The sequence below is a fragment of the Oryzias melastigma genome, linkage group LG14 (genome assembly GCF_002922805.2).
Source record: "Oryzias melastigma strain HK-1 linkage group LG14, ASM292280v2, whole genome shotgun sequence".
NCBI classification, from domain to species: domain Eukaryota; kingdom Metazoa; phylum Chordata; class Actinopteri; order Beloniformes; family Adrianichthyidae; genus Oryzias; species Oryzias melastigma.
Window position 1 is genome coordinate 13,033,492 of NC_050525.1, and position 20,294 is coordinate 13,053,785.

The following is a 20,294-nucleotide window of genomic DNA, read 5'->3' on the forward strand; positions in this document are numbered from 1 at the left end:
TTAGATTACAAAATATTCTACACACTAACATTTACATACATATATATATATATATATATATATAATCTGAGTTAGTGGAAACACATTTTTCAAGTGTTACTTTCAAATATTTTTGTAAAACTTAAGAATACAAGATTCTTTTTCAAACAAAGTAATGAGAATACTGAAGGGGTGACAACATTTTCAAACTCAAAAATGATCCATCACACTTTGATTAAACCGTTTTTTTTTATTATTCCTAATATTAGATGTAGATACACAAGTCAACAAACAGTTTTAATTTGTAATGAAAATGCTCCACAGCACACTGACATCATGTGGAAGGGTCTGCTTCAACAGACACATACCTGAAAATGGACAGCAGTTGAGATTTTTGCAATAAATCGCATTAGTAACAGCAGTAGTAACAATAGTAGCAATAATGATCATAATAGCATTAATAATAGTAATGATAGTACCAACTATGAATCACAGAGTAGGAACATACATTTGTCCAAAGGAATGAGGGATGAAGGGAGGACAGGCTTCTTAAACGCTGCAAGACAGACCACTGAAGAAGAAAAAAAATACAAGAAAAGATCCCGTCTTCTTCTAAAATAGGAAGCTCAAAACCCCACCAGTCTGTTTTCACTCAAATCTACCACTACACATGGAAAAGCGGCTTTGTTTTCTTCATGAAGTAGAACCACAAACTGATGTCTCTGACATTGATACTTCCCATTTTGTGGTTGAAGATTACCAGGAGCACCAAAGTGACTCAAAATGATGCAACATCACATCACAGCCAGCTGGGGGCGCTCCTGCAAGCCCCGGGCTGCCAGGGTCAGAAGGCTGTACTACTGCGTGAGGGTCTATCCAGAGCCTGTGGAGAGTATGTCAAGTACCAGAAATGTTTTTGCTTCATGTGACCAATTTGGCCAAAGTAGTTGAAATTGTTCACATTCAATGAGCTGTTAGGAAAACCGTGTGACCTCCGAGTGCCGCCATCGACTGAGGTCAAAGGAGGAGGAATGACCTCTCCGTCTGAAACGGCGCCGGCTTCCACGTTGCATCTGAGCTGCAGGTGCAAAAGTGAAACCAGGAGCTCTGTTAAAACACCTGGGACGCTAAACCCCCCTGCAGACGGAGCAAGTCCGAGCACGTCTAGAGAGAGCGGCGCCGCCAACTGACCCAAACGTCAACATCGTCCGCGTGGACATTTCGACACGTCTCTTCTTCGATTCTTTAAACTGAGCGGGAAGGGGGAAATTTAAGGCCGGCAGTTCAGCGGTCCCCACATTCCCATGAGGAAACTCTCAAACATCCATTCGCTTAACACCAACATATGATCAGATTTCGGAATTCTGCTGCTTCCTCACGCGATTCGGAAGTGAAATCATGCCGTAGTCTACATTCACAAGTTAGTGTTTATGCCCTTTTTATCATTAAATATGTATAGCATGAGATCATTGAAGAAATAAAGAAAGTGTTGAGCTGACTGACTAAACCTTCAGGCTTTAAAACTGGCAAGCGCTTTAAAAAAATGACTGAATTCTTGAGGTGTTCTCTCTTTAGAAGAAGAAGACAGCAGATGGCAATGATTGGACAGAAACATGTCTAAACTGATGTCATGCCAAGAGCAAAAAAAAAAAAAAAAAAAGCTCTTCAAGAAAAATTCACACCTTTTTCTTATCTGCCATCGCTTCTGTGCAGAGCTTCCCACATGTTCAGAATCTCACTGACATATACTGGGACATTGCCAAACTGCACATATAGAACATTCACATTTGACTATAAGAACACTTCCTTTGAGACCAGTTTCATAGAGGTGGGGTTGTGGAAGAAAATCAAAAATAAAGATTCTGGGTAAATGTGTGCATTCCTCACCGCCCATCCAGCATCACTTCCACATCACTCACTTCACCTGTAACCTGATCTGTCAGCTGATCATCGCTTTTCCTGCATCTCTGCTGCCTGCTTTGAAAAAAATAAAAGGCTTTTAAAATTATCTACAGACCGCCCACAAACCCTCACACCAGGAAATTAAAAAAAAAAAAAAAACGTGATTTTTATGACTGCAAGAAAAAAAATTTGGAGGATTAGGATTTGAATTTGTGTTTATCTGGTCTGGGTCAGAATTTGAGCGCTTAAAAAAAGAAAAAGGAAAGCTCCAACCGTCTGACCGTGAATGATAAAGAACAAATAAACATGCAAAAATCCACAGCACCACAACTCACACACACACGCTCACACACTAGAAAACTAATCTCTGCTTTGTACAGAAAAAAGCTGAAAATCAAGCAGAAAAGAAAATCACTCAAAAATCAAAAACAGGCAAAATTAGAGGTAAAATAAAAATGAAACCACTTATTAAATATTTATATAACATTTTTCCAATGAAACTTAATGCACACAGCTATAAACTGAGCTTTAGTTTGGTTGTGAAAAACCTCAAAAACATTCCTTCCAAAAAAAGAAAGAAAAACACGTATAAGGGTAATAAGCGCAATGTCTTCCACTACTGGATACAAACTCGTTTTCTTCCACAACATCCGCCAAGATTATCTACCAGTTAGTTTGTTTGTTTCAAACCAACAATTGCAAAATATAAATAGTAAGAATATTAAGTGGAATATTAACATCAAAACCAAGAACGTAAGAAGAGATGAGTGAAGCGGTTCGTTTAGGAAGAGCGGGCCGGCGTCCGGCGTCTTCTAGTTAAGACTCACGGAGGAGTAGTTGGTGGACCGGAGCTGAGCTGCTGAACAACCACGCCGTCACTGACTCTGACTGACGAGCTAGTCTGAAACAGATTCTCAGGGTTGGAGAAGACTGCAGACACAGGTGAAATATGGACTGAGTGAACAACGCAGAAGGAGAGAATCAAAGAAGAGAAAAGGAAAACAGGAGTTTTCTGTGTGGGGGTTCCTCAGGGCCTTGCACTGAGAGCAGTGTGTTTCTGTAACCTGTGTGCATTTTCATTTCTGTCCCTTTTTTTATGTTGCCAAGTGTTTTATTTCTTCTTTCCAAAAAAGCTGAACCTCTTCTCGCGGTCCTTTTCTTTGCCGTCTTTGTTGCGAAGGGTGACGCTGCCGGTTTCGCCGGAGCTCGGGGAGATGGGGGGCATCGTCATAGCACGGCTGAGCGCCCGCGGGCCTCCGGGCGAGTCCTGGGATCCTGTAGGGATGGAGCGCCGGATGGATTGTATCCAGGAATTCATTTCCACCTTAAAACAGAGAAGACTCCATTAATTTATGACACATTTCTATGTTTGGTTTTTTTATTGATTCGGGACTATTTTAACTGTACATCTTACCTCATCCTTAGCTTGGAATAGATATTCTTTCCCGTTTTCAAGCCTGAGAACACACAGCACGAGGATTAAGCAGTTATACTTAGTATTTTAAGAACCTCTTTTGTCTTTCGGCGTCTCGCTTGCTAAGCATCTAACCTGAGCTTGAACACGTGTTTCCTCTTTTTGTAGTCGTTGGCTACTTCACACACGGCCTCCTCCAAGCTGAAGGGCACCTCTCCGTGGTACGGGATGCCACTGCTGACACTCTTGTTGTCTTTGTAGAAACCGAGGTATCCTCTCTTCAGGACGCAGTACACGTTCTGCCAGGATCTAGGGAGAAAAAAACAGTCTCAGAAATAATGATCTTATAATTTGATTCTGTGTAACCAAATCAAGGCTTATAGAAGTCTCTCTTAAGACTAGATGAGTGATAATAAAGTACAGCAGGAGTCAGCAACATGGGGGATGTGACAACAATGAGCACTTTATCCGTCATCTGTTTGTAAAAAAAAAAATCGTGTTTGAGTGACAATTCTTGCAATACATTTTTTCCCCCTGTTGCGTCATAAGAAAAGGTCCATTCACGCTGCCCTGTTACTGTGACCCCGCCCACCTGTATAAATACTGCCACTTTTTTTAATAAATAAAAATAAGTTTCCCAGGGTGAAATTAAAACGTAATAATTTCCCTGTGTTCTGAAACTGTTGCTGGTGAGATGACAGGCGAGACGATATGAGCGTGCGCGTTTAGATGGAACGTGAGAAAAGGGTGAAGCTGATTCACGAGTAGTTGTACACCTTTATGACCACACAGCTGGGTTTTTTGGTCATGCTTTTGGTGTTGCAGCTGCTGACATTATGAAGTTATTAGTTCAGTTTGTTGAAAAAATAACCAAAAAATATCAGATTATACCCAGACTTTTTCTGTTCATGCAATAAAAGCAGCATCACAGAAATAACTTACTTTAAGTTACTCTGACCGTGTCCCGTAATGTACCAAAAGACAAATAAGCCATAAGTATTGGCTTTTTTTAAGTTAATGGTTGTCAAGTTCTTAGAGATATTGATGGTATTTTGTTCTGATGTATCCAATCCTATTACTGAAGGTATGAAATACCACAAATGTCGTACTTTTTGTTTAAAAAAAGAACATAGTTGAAATACTATTTCAACTTTGGCCTGTTTTCCTTCAACATTGTTATACATGCCGAAATATGTTTAAAGAGCTGCTGTTGTGAATTATTATTATTTGTTTTTTAGATATATTGTAAATGTTTTTGTATATCTTTGTATTTGAGTTCACACTACAGTTGGTGATGGCACAATTGTTAAGAAGAGAATTTAGATTTGGCACTTCATGTCATAAGTGCCGCTGACCCCTTACAGTCTGTAAGTGATGCAGTGATCCATTCCTTCTGTCACGTTTATGTTCCCACAAGTTGCTTGAATGACAATTTGTGACGCTAAAATAGTAATTTAACAGGAAGTTTGACAACTTGACTTAGACATCCAATAATAATGAGATCATCGTCTGCCTCACCTGCTAGCTGCCTTTTTGTTGTGGGACTCCATCTCCTGCTTTCGGCAGAGCATCCCCTCCATACATTCTGCGTCCGAGTCCGCTCCCCCTCTGCCAGGTAAGGTGGCGGACGCCTCCAGGCGAGAAGACGCCAGCCCGCTGTCCCGCCCCGGCCCATTGACCGACTCGGACTCTGAGCCCTGCAGGTCAAAGCAGGACACGGGTGGAGGTGAGGAGGTGGGACTGGGTGAACGGGTACAGAGCAGCCATAAATCCAAAGCCAGAGTCATGCTCGCCTCCACAGCTACTTGAGATCAGGTATAGCCATACAACAGAGCCAAGAACTCCCATTGACAGGACATTTTGTTTACTGTTTTGAATCATTTGAACTGAAAACAGAACCTCAAATGTCTACATATCCTAATGTTACAAAGGACCCAACAACCAGACGTGATGATGACAGAAACACAAACATCTACAGATCTAATTATTGCTTTTTTGTATATTTAGTACATTTTTAACAGCTAACAGTAACTCCAGATGACAAAACTCACAGGAACAGACAGCTACAGTCCAGGTACAATGACTGAGATAAGAAGCGTCACAGAAAAATCCACAGACTGTGTTCACAGAACTCATCACATGACGTCTGCTACAAAGACGCGTGGGTCGTTACTGTCCTCAAAGACGTCACAGCTAAAGGAGCTACACACAAAAACTCACTCCTGCCCTGCTCCACTGCAGCTCATTGACAGCAGCCGCCTGCAGCACATTCGACTCATGAGACAAGCCGCCGTGAATCTGCATCATGCCTTTCACAGAGCAATGAATAAAGCAATGACTGCTGTGTGACAGGAGCAACAGAGGCGATGCAGTTGACCAGGAGCTGAGCGGAGGCTGCAGGACGGGGTTGTGGGTGGGGGGAGTGGTTGCTACAAAGCCAACCGAGGCTCAGTACTCACTCGCTCCGGCTGCTTTGGCTTAAACACACGTTTAGGCTCTGATTTCTTTCCCACTGACAACGACAGCGATAATGACTGCTGGTAAAAATGCAATGAGAAACCGTTAAAAATCTCCATCAGTGGCAAAAATTCACATGTTTATTCAAGCCCCCCTTCCTCCTCCTCCTTAAACACACTAAAGAAAATAGCTGTTCTTGTTGATGCCTCCTTTCATCTGCCACTGAGGAGATTCACTCAAAAGAAGGAAAATAAAAACACAAAAATTACATTACATGCATGAAATTTAACCATAACTCCTTATATGCCAGTGCAGTCGCCCAGAGACAGACATTTTGCTGGCATATTATTTTAAGTAAATATTTTTCAAGATGTAAAATAAAAAAAAATATATTAAAAAACCAAACTTGAGCAAGTAAATGTAAAGCAGATTCAGCCTATGTGCTTCGGAAGGGAGACAATCAGAAAGATTTACACCAAACACCTGAAACATATGTTAAAATAGTGTGCTTTATTTTGAAAGACTATAAAAAAAAACCTGTGGAATGTTTAAATGGAAATGGAATAGTATTTTTATCCTAGTTTAACGTATTAAAACAAAACAGTAGTAAACAAGCAAAACAATAATTTAAATGCAACTTTACAATAGTTAGAGAATATATGAGCATGTTAGTTGTTAAATGACTCACCTGAGATGTGTCGTTGTCGCTGTGTAATCCATTCACTGGCACGGACTGATTAAGTGTAGTTTGGTCCAAACTGGTTCTATGTTTGAGAGGAAACTAGTTACTAAATAACAGAAGATTGAGATAAAACTATGCAAAAGTAACTTGTCTTTTTCTGTCTATACCTGGCTTCAGAATCATTTGCCTGAGTTTCTGCTTTAGATGGTGTCACCTCCTCCGCTGGTGGGGGTGTGGGGGGCCTTCGAGCTCTCTCTTCTTCCTCTCGCCTCCTCTGTAACTCCTGCTCCTCGAGCTTAAGCAAAAGAGAAGCAAGATTACAACCAGCAAGTCAGCCCAATCTGCGAGAACTGTAGAAAAAACGTACTGTTGTGAGTTTCTCCAGCAGCAGAAAGCGTTCCTCCCAAGCTGTCGCCAGCTTCTCAAAGGCTTCGTGGCGTTTGATGAGGCTTTCGACTTCATCTACATTTGTGCCCAGTTCAGCAGCGCGCACGAGAGGCTCCTGACCTGCCAGCCACGACTCTGCCACAGATGCATCCCGCCCAAACTGCAGCACCTCCAACACTGACAAAATCCACAACAGAACACAATCAGTTCAATTGATAAACTCCACAAGTAGATTCCAAAAACATGAAGTTCCAACAATTGGATTATAAAGAACACAGATTATGTAGCCCTCCAGAGCCATTTTCCAAAAAGGATCACATGCTGCACTGTCTTTGCATGATAGTGAATTTATCATTTACAATTCAAAACAGTTCCATTAAATATTTATATTTTTGTATTCAGTGTCAGTGAGCTGTTTTTAATATTTGATACATTAAAAAAAGGCAAGAATTTTTTTTAAGAAAAAACAATGCAATTAAACAATAAACAATTATTGATTCCAAATGTATAAATGTATTTTTATTTAATTTATAACCTATGAGCTTCTATTTTTTGAAAAAAAAAAAAATATTACATTGTTTTTATTCCATCAACTCCATCATTAAAAAAACTCTAAATTAAGTTAGGTTTGCAAACCTATTTGTAAATGATTCATCTTGTCCTGCCACTTCTTGTTGATCTCATCCCTCCTTTCCTGCAGCTGAGTGAGTTTCTCTCGGATCTGTGGATGATGGAGAAAGGACAGGCTTGAGTCCTAAAGCAGGAAGACCGTAATGATCGCATGTTTTTGTATGATGGCTCAATTCAAAACTTTAAATTACCTCATCAGCTGCATAATGACTTTTGTTGATTAGGGCATTTCCCATATCAATACTGGCAGTGAAGCTGTCTGCTCTGGTATCGATCTCTGATTTTATATCTTGATGATTAGCAATGACCAACTCTGCAGAGGAGACGTCCCTATAAGCAAACAGAGGACACACATTCAGATGTGAGGCTTTGTTCATTATTGCAACAGGAAGGGGGGTTTTACCTGGGGCTGTCGTGTGCATCGATCTGCAGGTTAACACCGTCCATCCAGAGCATGAGATCTCGCACCGCGTTGAGGAAACGGAACTTCTCCACAGTGTCCTGCAGCAGGAGCCTGCGGGCCTGACACGCCTCCTGCAGAGCCTCCCAGGCGGAGCTCACAGCGTGCTCACTCCTGTGAATGTCATCTGCTTTCTCACCAGCATAGGCTTTCTGCAGCCTCGCAGCATCATCCTGCACCTGGTTCACCTGAGAGTTCAACCAGAGGGGGGGAAAGTGTTACATGTTCCACTTTACAGCTCCACATTTCTGTTTCGGTTACCCACCTGCCAGCTGAGGGCCTGGATGTCATTTTCTAAAGTTTGGTGTTGTCTGTGTAGATGCTTGACGGTGTTCAGGTCACGACCGAGGTCTGCAGGAAGAGTCTCGCGCTTCTCCTTCACACGTCCCAGCACCTCCATGGCGTCTTGGTGGAACCGGTGCAGCTCGTAGGAGGCTGCCAGCATTTGCGTGCGTGTGTCTATGAGCTCCAGCAGGTCGGCCCAGGCCTCGTTTAAGCCGTCCTTCCACTCGGCCACACTGGCGTTCTCCGGGTGGCCAGATTCGATGAGGTCATCTGCTAATGCATTTACGCCATCCACACGTTCTTGGCCAATAGTGCTGGTGTCACGAGCAAACTCACGGAACTTGTCCCTCAGCATCTGCATGGGGAAAAAATAAGAAATTAAAGAAAAACATTCAGTTTTTAAAGTTTTTGTGTCTGTAAAGCTGTTAAAAAAGAATCCACTCACAGAGACATGTTCATAGTCCTGTCCCAGCTCGTGGGAGCCAGCAACCACCTCCCTCTCAGCAATCCACTGTTCCAGGTCATCGACCTCACGCTTGAGTTGGGTGAGCCGCAGCCTTTCCTGGAGCCGTCCACGCCGCTCCTCTGCAAGGTCCTTCAGACCTGCATAGAGCTTGTCCACCTGAGCTTGTCGTAGGGTGATTCTCTCACTGGTAAATAAAAAAACAAAATTTAGATTGATCAGTCTTTGAAGACATGTTCCACCTATGATTCTCTGAACTTGAATGTCCGACCTCTCCGGGTGTTCATTTGTGACCATGAGGCGACTGCTGTTGGCCAGCTGGTGGATCGTTTGGGCGTAGTCTTCCAGGGTTTGTTCCAGGATCTGGTGCTTCTTCACCATGACGAGAGCGCTTTGTTCATCCTGGAAGATGAACAGGAAGTTACAGTCGGTTGTTATAGAGAGCTGTTCTCTGTCCTTATTCATTTCAGGTCACCTTGGCCTTTTCCTCTGACATCATGTGCAGCTCTTGCTCTCCCATCCAGGCTTCTGCCTCAGCAGCGTCAGCATAGAACTGCTGTGCCCGCCTGGCCTCTAGCAAACGTGTGTTGCGGTTGTCCGTCTCTGAAATCAGCTGGTCCCACAGATCCCTCAGCTCTGCAAGCCGCTCCTCCAGAAGAGCCTGTCTCTCCCCATCAACCTGGCTCTGAGTCTCGGCTCGTTTGAGGATGTCATCGATGCGAGGCTGATGGCCTTGGATCTCCTTCTGCAGCGTCTGATTTCCAGCAAATGGCACACTCAGTACAGGAAAGACCCTAAACTAACCTTGTAGCTTAGGATGGCATCTATAACTTGTTTCTATCGTCTACCTGATTCTTCTTGATCAGCAGCTGAACAGTAGGAAGGTCTTTTCCATGCTCTGTAGAAGTTGCCAAGGGCATCCGCTCTGTGATCCACAGCTTAGACAAAAACAGAAGGAAACATTTTACTCACAAACTCAAAATAAGTTTAATTTATTCCTTTGTTGATGGAGCTGCTAGGAAAATCCTCACTATTTCATCTTCCAGGTCTCTGTTGAACTGATGGGCCTCTTTGGAGGTGAGTAGCTTCTGTTTCCTGAGCTGCAGAGGCTGCTGAAGGTTTGAGAAGCTGTCAGTGACTTGTCTCTGCTGACCGTCGATTTCTGTCAGCCCAGCATCCTCCTGGGACAGAGCGAGAGCCTGAGCCTGCAGTGACTGCACCTCCTTCTCTCTGACCTCCATCTGATGCTCCAGCATCTATGCAGAGACAGAACATGCACACCATTACATCTATGAAGCTTATGACTGATTTTACTTTATTCTACAGACATCTTTATTGGCTTGAAAAAGTGCTAAACCCAACACCCCCTTAAAAAATAACCATAATTGTACCTGTTGTTTCTTAAGAAGGATGTTGACACTGGTTAAATCTTTTCCATAGTCATCACTGTGAAGCTGGCTCTCAAGGTTTTTCAGCCACACGTCAAGAGCGGAGCAGCTCTGTGTAAAAAGCTCCGCCCTGTTGGCATCAAACAAGCACTGAGCCTTGGTGCGGGTCGTGCCCTCTAGCTCCTCCCACTGACGCTGCAGGTCCTCCAGGGTCTGCTGGACCACAGGTTTCAGTTCAGGCTTCTCCACCACCAGCGCCTGACCCTCCTTTTTGAAGAAAAAAAGAGGATGGAAGTAAGAATCGTTGAACTGTTTCTCTGGAAATGTGTTTCAGCTGGTTTTGTCATAAAGTTGATGCACACAGCTATACTTAAACCTAACAACGTACTCACCTTATCGATCTTATCCAGCCAATCTTTGTTGGATGCCAGCTCTGCCATGAAGGCTTGGTGTTTCTGCCACTTGCTGTGCAGATTCCTGGCCTCATCATAAGACATATCCTGTGCTGTCAGCATCTTCTCGTTGATCCACAATGTGAGCTACAGAAAGACACAATATCCTTCGGTTCACCTTCTGTGGTCTGTCTGTCTTATAAAATCCATTCAATTCGCTAAATTTACATAAATCCCCAATTAAAAGTAGATTTTTGTTTCATTCTTTAATACTGGATGTGTTAAAAGTTTGAACTTATGGAGTTTAAACAAATATTTGTGTTCAACTGAGAAAATTGTAAAATGTGTATAGTGAGGAATTTTACAGCCTTAAACATCTATGATTACTGTAAAAAATAAAGATAACTACTTTGCAGATTCCATTTTTTGCTGATTACTTTCCACAATAGACAATAGATGTGTGTTATTCATAAAACAAAAGAAATCTGGTCTATTAAAGCACAAGGTAACATGTCTAAACTTACACTGTTATGGTTCATTAGACTTTCTGTTCAAAATTGACCATATTTTACCTCTTGTCCATCCTGGAGGAAGTGCTGAAGTTCACGGTTGTCCTTAAGCTTCGTCAGCAGCTCTTTTGCAGCTTCCTTATTCTTATTATGCCTAAAGAAAACCATAAAAAACAGCTTTATAAACATTACAAAGGCAAAGATATATATGTCTATTTTTTAGGGGAAGTCATTTCAGTTCTGACCTTTCCTGGATTGAATCCACTTTTTCTTGAATCTTATCAGAGTTTGCATTAGAGTCATTAATGAGGCGCCGTCCAGAATCCACTACACTATTAATCTTCTCCTCGCTGGCCTCTGTGGTAGTGAGGAAATCCTCATGCTTCTTAATGGCTTCTTCAGCTGCTTGAAGGTTGGTGGGCATCTCTGTGTGGTAGAGAACATACTCCTACACAGAGACAGAAATCTTACTTAAATTCTTCAGGCAAGTGAAAACTATCCCTTACATTTCATTGTATTTAAATATACAGCATGTACAGTGAACTATACACAAAAACATACATAAAGGGAAGTAAAAAGAGAAGCAAAAATCTTTGGGATTTTTGAAGAATGGAAAAATGCTCCGGCATCCATCCTGGGAAACACACATTTGCCCACACTGTGAAAGCAGAAGTCAGCCTCTCCCTGAAAAAGTGACCTAGCTGCAAACCAGGAACACAAGACAAAGTGCATTTCACTTCCTATAGGAAATCGTAGCTTCCAGAAGACACCTTCCAGATATAAAAAATGATTCATCAAAGTAATTCAATACAACCTGGAGACAGGCAGAGACAAAGACAAAAAAAACTCAGATAAAACTGAAAGTGAATCCTAAAAAATCTATTTCTCCATTCTGGATGAAAGTGGCTGTATAGACTGACAGCATCCCACTCTTTGTGGGAGTGTTTTTAACAGAAGGCACGTTATATACAGCTGTGGATAAAGTACAACTTTAGTTGCCCACATGTGAGTGCATAACACAGCGAACCCAGAGAGGGTAAAGTGAGCAGGAAACATACAGATGGAGAGGCTGCAACATCCAAATATCCCTAAAGAACAGGCTGGAACAGAGCTTTAATTAAACAATGGAACTTTAAAACATTGTTAGCGAAATCAGATGACAGAATTAGCTTATATTTGCTCTCTGGCCAAGCTTTATTGTGACATTTTGTTTTACTAACCTGGCTGTTCAGGAAAGCTTCTGCCTGCTTTGCATCTCTCAGGAAATTCTGGAAGTCAAAGGCTTGAGCCAGCAGGCTGTGGCGGTTCTCCCACATGCGCCGTAACTCATGCCAACCAGTGTCCAACGCCTGGAGCCTCTGAGCCAAGAACATGTGCTGGGCATCTGTCTGACCCTGAGTGACCTCCTCGCCAACGGCACGCATCTTCTCATAGTCCTCCTTATAGTTGTCAACTTCGTTCTTGATGCTCTCGTGTTGGGCGAGCAAACTCTCCGCCTCGGGCAGTGACGTGGGAATGTCTTCTGAGGCCACGGCCGTCTGCGTACGCGACAGCCAGGACTGGAAATCATCGAGGTCTCGGAGGAAGCCCTGAAGTTTGCTGGCTTCTCCTAGAGATTCTTCCCTCCGTTTCATGGTGGCGTTGAGCTCCTCCCACACCTCCTGGATCTCAGCCAGCCGTCCCTGGATCTCTTCCGCCTGATCGGGATGCTCACTGGCAAGCTTCTCTGCCTCACTTCTCAGGTCATCAAGTTTACCCTGAAAAGTGATGAAACCATCTTTACATCAGCGATAAAGCCCACATGACTTTGTCTGGTACTTGCTCCATCTGCCTCAGCTCACCTGAATAGCTTCCAGGTCTCTCTCCATGCCAGTAAGCTTCCGCTGCAGTGCCATTACTCCAGCCAAGTCATTGCCCAAACTCTGAGTAGACTCAATCACTTTAGTCTTCTCCTTCATCCAGGATTGGATCTCATTACACTCAAGATGGTAGTTCTGGATGTTCAGAGCAGACTCTAGGGCCTGTTTCTTCTGACCAGCCAGTTGATCAAACTCCGCCCATCTAGAGTGAACAAGGAATAAGCGAACAGCCTGTTGGGTAAAATTTACTGAAATAAAGAAGCAAAGGCTTGTCCAGACTAAAATATTGCTCTAACCTGTTGTTCAGCTGGTCTTTAGTCTGGTGGATCTGGTCTTGGCGACAGTTCTCAGAATTCAGTAGCTGCTCTGCCACATCATTCACATGCGTGACACGAGCACCTAAGTTGTTCATCTCCGGTTCAAGACTCTCAAATCTGCAGTAGTGATAAAACAGATTTTCAGATTGTTCTAATACAACTAAACTGCGAATACAATTTTCCATCTTTCATTTAACTAAACAGAACTGAAGAAATTATTCTATTTTTAAATATAATAGATTTTTTCAATAATAACAACTAAAATTAGTTAAAAAAAAAAAAAGATCTAAGGTTTAAACTTTCATCCTACTTTAAGGTTTTGCCTCCTTCCCTCACTAACCTCTGCTGTACAACCTCCAAGTCCTCCAGTTTGGTGGGGATCTCCATGCCGTCTAACCACTGCTCCTTCTCCTCCACCCAGAGCAGGCAGGCGTCAGCTTCGCTGAACATTTGGTAGAGGGACAGGGCACCATCCAGGGCCTGGCGCCGGGCCGCTGACAGAGATTCCAGTTCCTTATAGCGTTCTTCAATGGAAGGAAGGCGACCGTCAACCTGGAATAAGCAAAGAAAATGAGCATTGAAATACTGGGAAGAGTGTGTTGTTTTGGAGAAAAGCAAAAACAGCACACATACCTGAGGGTGGCTCACATAGGCCTCAGGCAGAGCTTGAGCTTGTTCATGCAGAGCGTTGATGAGCGGGCGGTGGCTTTGGATCTCCTCATCTATTTCTCTCTGTTTGCGAGCAAGTGTTTGGGTGGAGAACTCATCGTGTCCCAACTCTGGACTGGACAGCTGTCTGAGAGTCTCCATAATCCAGGCCTCCATGTCATTAGCATCAGTTTGAAACTGGTGCAAGGCCACCGCTTCCTTGAGGCTCTGCTCTCTGAGCTTGGTTGTCTTAGGAGGAAATTACAAGAAAATGTTAGCTAAAACGTATTAATTTATGATATATAATAAAAAAAATAATAATAGACACTCACTTCCTCAAGATGAGCCCACTGTGCACGGACATCTTGAATCCTCTCGGTGACCTCTGGGGCTCCAAAGTGTCCCTCGTTAATCAGAGCTTCTCCTGCAGCAATGCTGTTGTTGAGGGGCATAAAGCGGGCTGCCATCTCATCCCTGAAAGCCTCATGTTTGCTGAGCAGATGCAGGGCGGAAGTCAGGTCCCGGCCACAGTCTCCACTGGCTAGGATCTGCTCCTGCTCTCTGATCCAGGCGGCTTCCTCTCCCAGATCCCACAGAAACTGCCACAGGCGCCGCGAATCTTCCAGGCGTTCCCTGCGTGCTGAAGCAAGCTGACCGAGTTCCTCATAGGCTTGACCCAGCCGCTCAACCTTCTCATCAACTAGTCCAGGCTCACAAGGCTTGTAGGCTGACAATTAAAAAAAGGCAGAGGTATGCAACATGAATATACTAGGCATTAAAAGGTCAGGGAAAACCTGTAACATAGCTACAAGCAATGTGCAAATATTTGAAAGGGCTTACCCTGTTCATAAGAGGTGAATGGCTTTGCGGCTGCCTGCACTCCCTTGATCCTCTCTGCCTGAGCTGATATGTCGGCTTCTACCAGATTGTGTTTTTGGAGAAGGTCTAACACATCATGCAAATGTTTACCAGTGTCTTGAGATTGCAAACGCCCCTGAAAGAAACCAAAAGTCCGGTGTAGAGAATGAATGTAATAAGAGTTCAGCAAAAGCAACAAATTCAACACTGAATCAAAGTTGAGTTATGTGTGTATTCAGCATGCTTGAGCTCAACATACTATCTATACTTCAGAAGGCAGCATTAGCAGGTGCAAATATTAGAGGAAAATACTATCTGGCAAAACTAACCCTCAACGTGCCCTGATTTTGTAGCAAAAAAAAAAAGACTCTGTCCTAGTTTTTGGAGACCAAAAAAAGGTTGTTTACAGTCACTATGCAGTAATGACTGTGAAAGAGCCGGAAAATGAAATGCTAAATTTGGCAAGAGTCAACATCAAAACCACTAAATTGTGCAATATTTAGTCAAAGGTGGGAGTGGTGGATGTGTGGGAAGTGAGAAGTGAAGGCACATAGTTAGCTTAAGCACAACTCAAAGACATTAATGCCTTTAAAACTGGTCAAAGTCATGCAAATATTATTTTATGAACACTAGCTTAATGCACCAGTTCAGCAGCTCGAGGGTTAGCAAGCAAGGTAAGTTTTCTGATCATGGTTCAGAGTTATTTTTGAGGTAAAATAAAGTTAAACCAGTAAAAATGATTTTGTATTTTTATTTATATAACTAATAATTACACAAGCCAGATTTGAACATTCAAACTTTTTGAATAGGGTTTATATTTTAACCAACTTAATGCTACGATACAGTCCAGAAATCCAAACAAAGGAAATTAGGATCACACCGTGGACCTAAAGCATCTCCTGGGTTAACTCCTTAAATGCACCCAATAGCATGTTAGTAAAGCCTGCAATGACAGGCAACAGCGCTCAGACCAGACCGTAAAAGCTAATTACAGCAGTTAAGAGGCAACACCAAAGCCGTTGGGGATAAAAATGAACAACATCTTCCGTAACTGAGAGGATTAGTAAACTCCTTTTAGTTAATTAGAAACTAAAGCAAATTCCTAGCCATTTTACAGGCTTTAAATCATTTTAAAGCACTATATAGGCAGTAAAAATGTAAGCTCCAGATTGAATGTTTACCTGTTCATCTTTCATCCAGTCCGTGATGTAGCGCATCTCCTGAAACAGTCTTTGCAGGTCGCGATGAGCGGTCAAACGCTCTCTGCGTGCAGCCAAAAGCTCTTTTAGGTATTCCCAAAGCCGGAGCACGTTATCTCTGCGTGCAAGTACTCGCCGCACATCATGGTAACCCTCTGCTTCTAGCTCTTTAGCCACATCTTCCACAGCCACCACACGCTCCAAATATGCATTAATATCTGTCTCGATGGCCTCATGTTTACGAGTGGCAGCTTCCACCGCGCCCAAATCTGTTCCAAAATTATCCTAAGAAAGGGAGAAAAGTCAGACTGTAACTTTTATGTACTTTGGATTTGGGGTTTTTACCAACTCTCAGAGATTAAAAAAGGCTTTCTACCTGAGAAACCAGTCTCTGGTTCTCACTCAGCCACGTTTCTCGCATAGCAGCTTTCCGGTCGAAGCGGGCGGCCAGCATCTCCAGCTTCTCCTGGCGAATCAGCTCATTCCTCAGGGCCAGCTCCCGTTCATGCTCGGCCTTCTCAAGTCTTTCCCATGCCTGTTGCACAAACAGAAACAGAATGAGGTACAGTTCAGCAAAGACACTGCAAACAATTTAGAAGCAGCTGGTAAAAATTGTCAAATGTTCAAAGAAATAAAGTTATAATATGTAGAGGATTAAATAAGAAAGGGGATTCTATCTTAAACCACTCTACGTCCATTTTACCCACTTTCCCCTAATCTCACTGCATCTTTTGGTTTCTTTCGTGTAACTTTTTCTTTATCATAAACATCCCTCATTCCCTTTGAACTCATACCTTGTTGATGTCAGAGATGAGCTTTCCCTCCTTTGGCACGTAAACTTTTTGATTGTTTGCCCTCATCTTGCTTTGAATCGTAAAGAGGAGAACTTCCAAGTTCCCTTTCTCCGTAAATCTGTGGACACAAAACACCGCAGCTTGTTTGCCTTCTTCAAATGTTAAATATCTAAGAAAAAAAAGCTGGGTATTTCAGCTTGTACTCACTTTGGGGGTTTCTCTACCGTTCTGTAGGAGTTGAAAGCCTGAAGCTGGTTCTGAACAGCATTCAGTGAGTTTGCTAGCTGCCGGTCATTGAGTGTCCCTATGGTCTGCTCGATCCACTGCAGCAGCTCCGATGCCAGAGTCTCATACTTATCTATCAGCTGGTCAGCCTCAATAGCGTAGTCGAGCACCTGCGGTCAAATATTGTGTGATTTTCTGAAAAAACCTTTGCTGTATTTGTGCACAACATTGGTTAAGATCTTGATGTACCGTTTCACACACAGATACACAAAGCTAACCTTGCCAATTCGTTTGCCTTCCACTGCCAGAGCTTTCATCTTGGAGAAGTAATGGTAGTAAGTTGCCACATACGTGATGATGGACTTTTCATCAGGCTGATCAACGTTAACATCTGTTTAAGCAAAAATACAACAAAAATACTACTTTTTAAAACTCCATAAAAATGCTGATGTTGTTTCTCTGTGTGCTGTTTAAGATAATGTTACTTTCTACTGTGTACAGAGGTCAACACTGACTGTTAGCAGTACAGTGTATTTTAGGTTATTTCACCGCTTACCTTCAGGATCCAACAGCTTTGTAAGCCCCAATTCTTTCTCAGCCACATTGAAGGCATTTTGAAGATTATAATGAGCGTTGGATCTTTTTAAGTTATCAAACTCTATCACATCAGGTCTGAAAAAAATCAAGAATAACAGCAGTTATTAAAGAAAAAAATGTAGGATATAAATGAACTGTAGTCGTTAAAGTTTAAACAAAGAAAACAGTAGAATGACTTTGGTTAAAGCCTCCTTTGTCTGTTTTATTCAACTAAATAATAGTTATCAATCCCTCAAAATTACTTAATTATGGATTAAGGGCTAGATATGCAGGAATAACCAGAAAAGGGCTGAGTAATAATGACAGTGAATGGAAGAATGTCAAAACCAGCTGTCATCCATGTATTTACAGTAGGACATGACTAATACGGCTCTCTTAGATCTGATGTTCAGCCTTAAACTGTTCTAGCAGGGAGAGCAGCAGAGTTAGCAGGACTCATCAAAGGAATGAAGTGGGTTATTATTTCTGTGATCTGGGTCATCCAACTCCCACTTCGTTCTTAACCATTTTAGCCATGCTGCAGGCTGAAGAATGGAAGGGCACTTGTAAAGAAAAAGGGATAAAAACAACCCAGGGAAGGAAAGGGGAGTGTATTCATTAGGTAGCGTGATTAAAAATGGAGCAACGATCAGAAAATAGAAGCATATCCTTCTCTAGGGGTTATTAGTAAAAATATCAACTAAATCAAACAGAGTGGTTAGTTGTGTATTAACAGTGAAGCACATAGAGCGGTCATTGACCTGTGTTTGTGCACGATGGCATTGAACGCAAGTCCGTCTCTCCAACTGGTGGTAAAGTTATGGATGTTGACATTGGGATATCTGCAGAGAAGTCATTGATCATTAATCCTATGCAACAAAACCAGAATCGTTCATTGGACACGTGGCTGGTATAAATGGCCACAAAATCCTCACCCAGCAGTTTTCATTTGGCACCAAAGCAACAGAGCATCTTTAGCTGATTTCTTCTCCTTGTTGTCTTCTGTCTCAACACTAATGTCTTGGATCTATCAGGAAAAGGAAGTTCAAAAATTAGAAAAATGTGACAACATGCTAGGATATATTTTGACCTTCACCCTGTTTGAGACATCTGATGTTCCAAAGTAAAACTTTCCAAACCAAAGAGGTTTGGAAAATCTCTGGGATTTTTGACAAACCTGAAAGCGAAGAATGATGGTCCAGATGAGGCCGAGGGTCAGGCGGTGGTTTCCATCCACAATATCATGTGACCCCATGTTTTCTAGATGGACCTTTTGCTCTTTGAGAAATTGCAGGGCTTTATCTACATTTTCCAGGCAGTGGATACGCATGCGGCCCTTAGTGGGTTTTGGCTATGAAGAAAAAAAAATATATATATACATATAGGACTCAATCAATTTGAGCAGGAATCCATTAAAAATAATAATTGAACATGATGGGAAAGCTAGGAAGTTAAAATATACAAAATAAGATCTTCATTGAGAAAAAACAAGAGTTTCTTTATCTGATGTGGAATGCATTGTGAGGAATGTACTGAGGAGGTAAAGGTCAGAGATAGGACAAATGAAGGCGTTTTCTTTGTTGATACTGACCAGCTGTTCTCCTGAGAGAACTTCCAGCAGGCGGATTAGCATCCGGCCATCTCGCAGGTCTGTGTACAAGTCACCGATGCGACAAGTCACTCGGCCTAGGTGGGAGTTTACCCATTTTGTGAAGGTTTTTTTCTGTACTGCTTCACGCTCATCTGCAAAGGAAACAGATGAAATGGGGCTTGGTGAGCAGACATTAAAGAGACTTTACAAACAGGCTTAGCAGTCTGAGACACGACCAGCATAGCCTACAGTCATTAACCAAGAAACTATCAGCGTGTTCACACCCAAATGTGACAGGGACGAGACAGACCTAAAATACACTGAGAACGTGAAAGAATGAGGAGCAGCATACCTCAAAGGCACTCCTCTACAGTCTTATCTGATCCTACTAAAACCAATCAACCACCAAATTAAAAGCACCAACAGGGGAAGTGAGTAAAACTGCGTCATATTTTAAGTAATGCAAAGCTATACTCTAGGGAAAATTGTTTTACATTGATTAAATATATTGATGAATATATTACCACTTTTCTTAATTATCTTGTTACAGTATAACCACCAATCTGGACAACAGCAGTGCATCACTGTCCTGCTACACAGCATTTTCTTTGAGGGATTTGACACCACTTTAAAGCTGCTGACAATAGGTTGATAGAACTGTTAGAAAGCAGAACTGTGCTAAGAAAGAACTGCATTCTGGGATTCACATAGATTTTACATTGGACCTTTCAAACATTTTTCCAGCGTGTGCAGAAACCTCTGCTCTCCACCAAGCAGGATGACAGCAGTGACCCTTGCGAACACAGCATTGCAACACAACCAAAAAGTTAAAGTCCGACTAGCTGTCCACATGTAGGACCTTCACAACCTGAAGATACCAATCTACTGATATTTGTGGGAATGCAGATGGATTCACAGAGACCACATGAAAAACAATGCTCAACAGATTCAACTAAACTGTCCCAATGTAGTTTTTAAATTAATTTTAACCAACAGAATAAATCAATAAAGGAGCGCCAGAGATGACAGGACAGCAAATCATTGGTGTGTTATTGTAAAAACAGAAGCAACATTCACTGCCTGTTTATTCAACATATGTCAAAGTGTTTTCTACTCTTGTGCTGCGTAAATGTCACTTAGTTGATTCTAGCTTGTTTTATTCACTCTTGTACCCCTCTTGTACTGTCCTATTCGCAATAAAGTTCTGATACTATTACTGATGCTACACACGATAGAAGATGATCAAATGTAAGAAAATAAGATTAGATTTAAACACTGG

General features: G+C 42.3%; 1 protein-coding gene across 1 annotated transcript in view; it reads right to left on the reverse strand.

The window, feature by feature from the left end:
- Positions 1-209: 209 nt before the first annotated feature.
- Positions 210-20,294, reverse strand: part of LOC112139743 (spectrin beta chain, non-erythrocytic 1) — a gene marked incomplete at its 5' end in the record, with an annotated part of 43,833 nt that continues 23,748 nt past the window's right edge. Inside the window, 37 exon segments of the mRNA XM_024262604.1 lie at positions 210-3,205; positions 3,296-3,338; positions 3,431-3,604; positions 4,814-4,992; positions 6,441-6,516; positions 6,602-6,729; positions 6,802-6,998; positions 7,458-7,542; positions 7,643-7,781; positions 7,855-8,099; positions 8,177-8,551; positions 8,642-8,846; positions 8,931-9,061; positions 9,135-9,413; positions 9,508-9,597; positions 9,691-9,915; positions 10,051-10,314; positions 10,440-10,586; positions 11,012-11,102; positions 11,194-11,396; positions 12,169-12,705; positions 12,790-13,009; positions 13,104-13,241; positions 13,465-13,676; positions 13,758-14,021; positions 14,105-14,499; positions 14,613-14,766; positions 15,812-16,114; positions 16,206-16,364; positions 16,624-16,741; positions 16,831-17,018; positions 17,127-17,239; positions 17,405-17,520; positions 18,186-18,266; positions 18,360-18,451; positions 18,602-18,775; positions 19,016-19,167. Of these exon segments, the coding sequence (XP_024118372.1) occupies positions 2,993-3,205; positions 3,296-3,338; positions 3,431-3,604; positions 4,814-4,992; positions 6,441-6,516; positions 6,602-6,729; positions 6,802-6,998; positions 7,458-7,542; positions 7,643-7,781; positions 7,855-8,099; positions 8,177-8,551; positions 8,642-8,846; positions 8,931-9,061; positions 9,135-9,413; positions 9,508-9,597; positions 9,691-9,915; positions 10,051-10,314; positions 10,440-10,586; positions 11,012-11,102; positions 11,194-11,396; positions 12,169-12,705; positions 12,790-13,009; positions 13,104-13,241; positions 13,465-13,676; positions 13,758-14,021; positions 14,105-14,499; positions 14,613-14,766; positions 15,812-16,114; positions 16,206-16,364; positions 16,624-16,741; positions 16,831-17,018; positions 17,127-17,239; positions 17,405-17,520; positions 18,186-18,266; positions 18,360-18,451; positions 18,602-18,775; positions 19,016-19,167 (6,905 nt within the window). The 3' untranslated portion in view covers positions 210-2,992.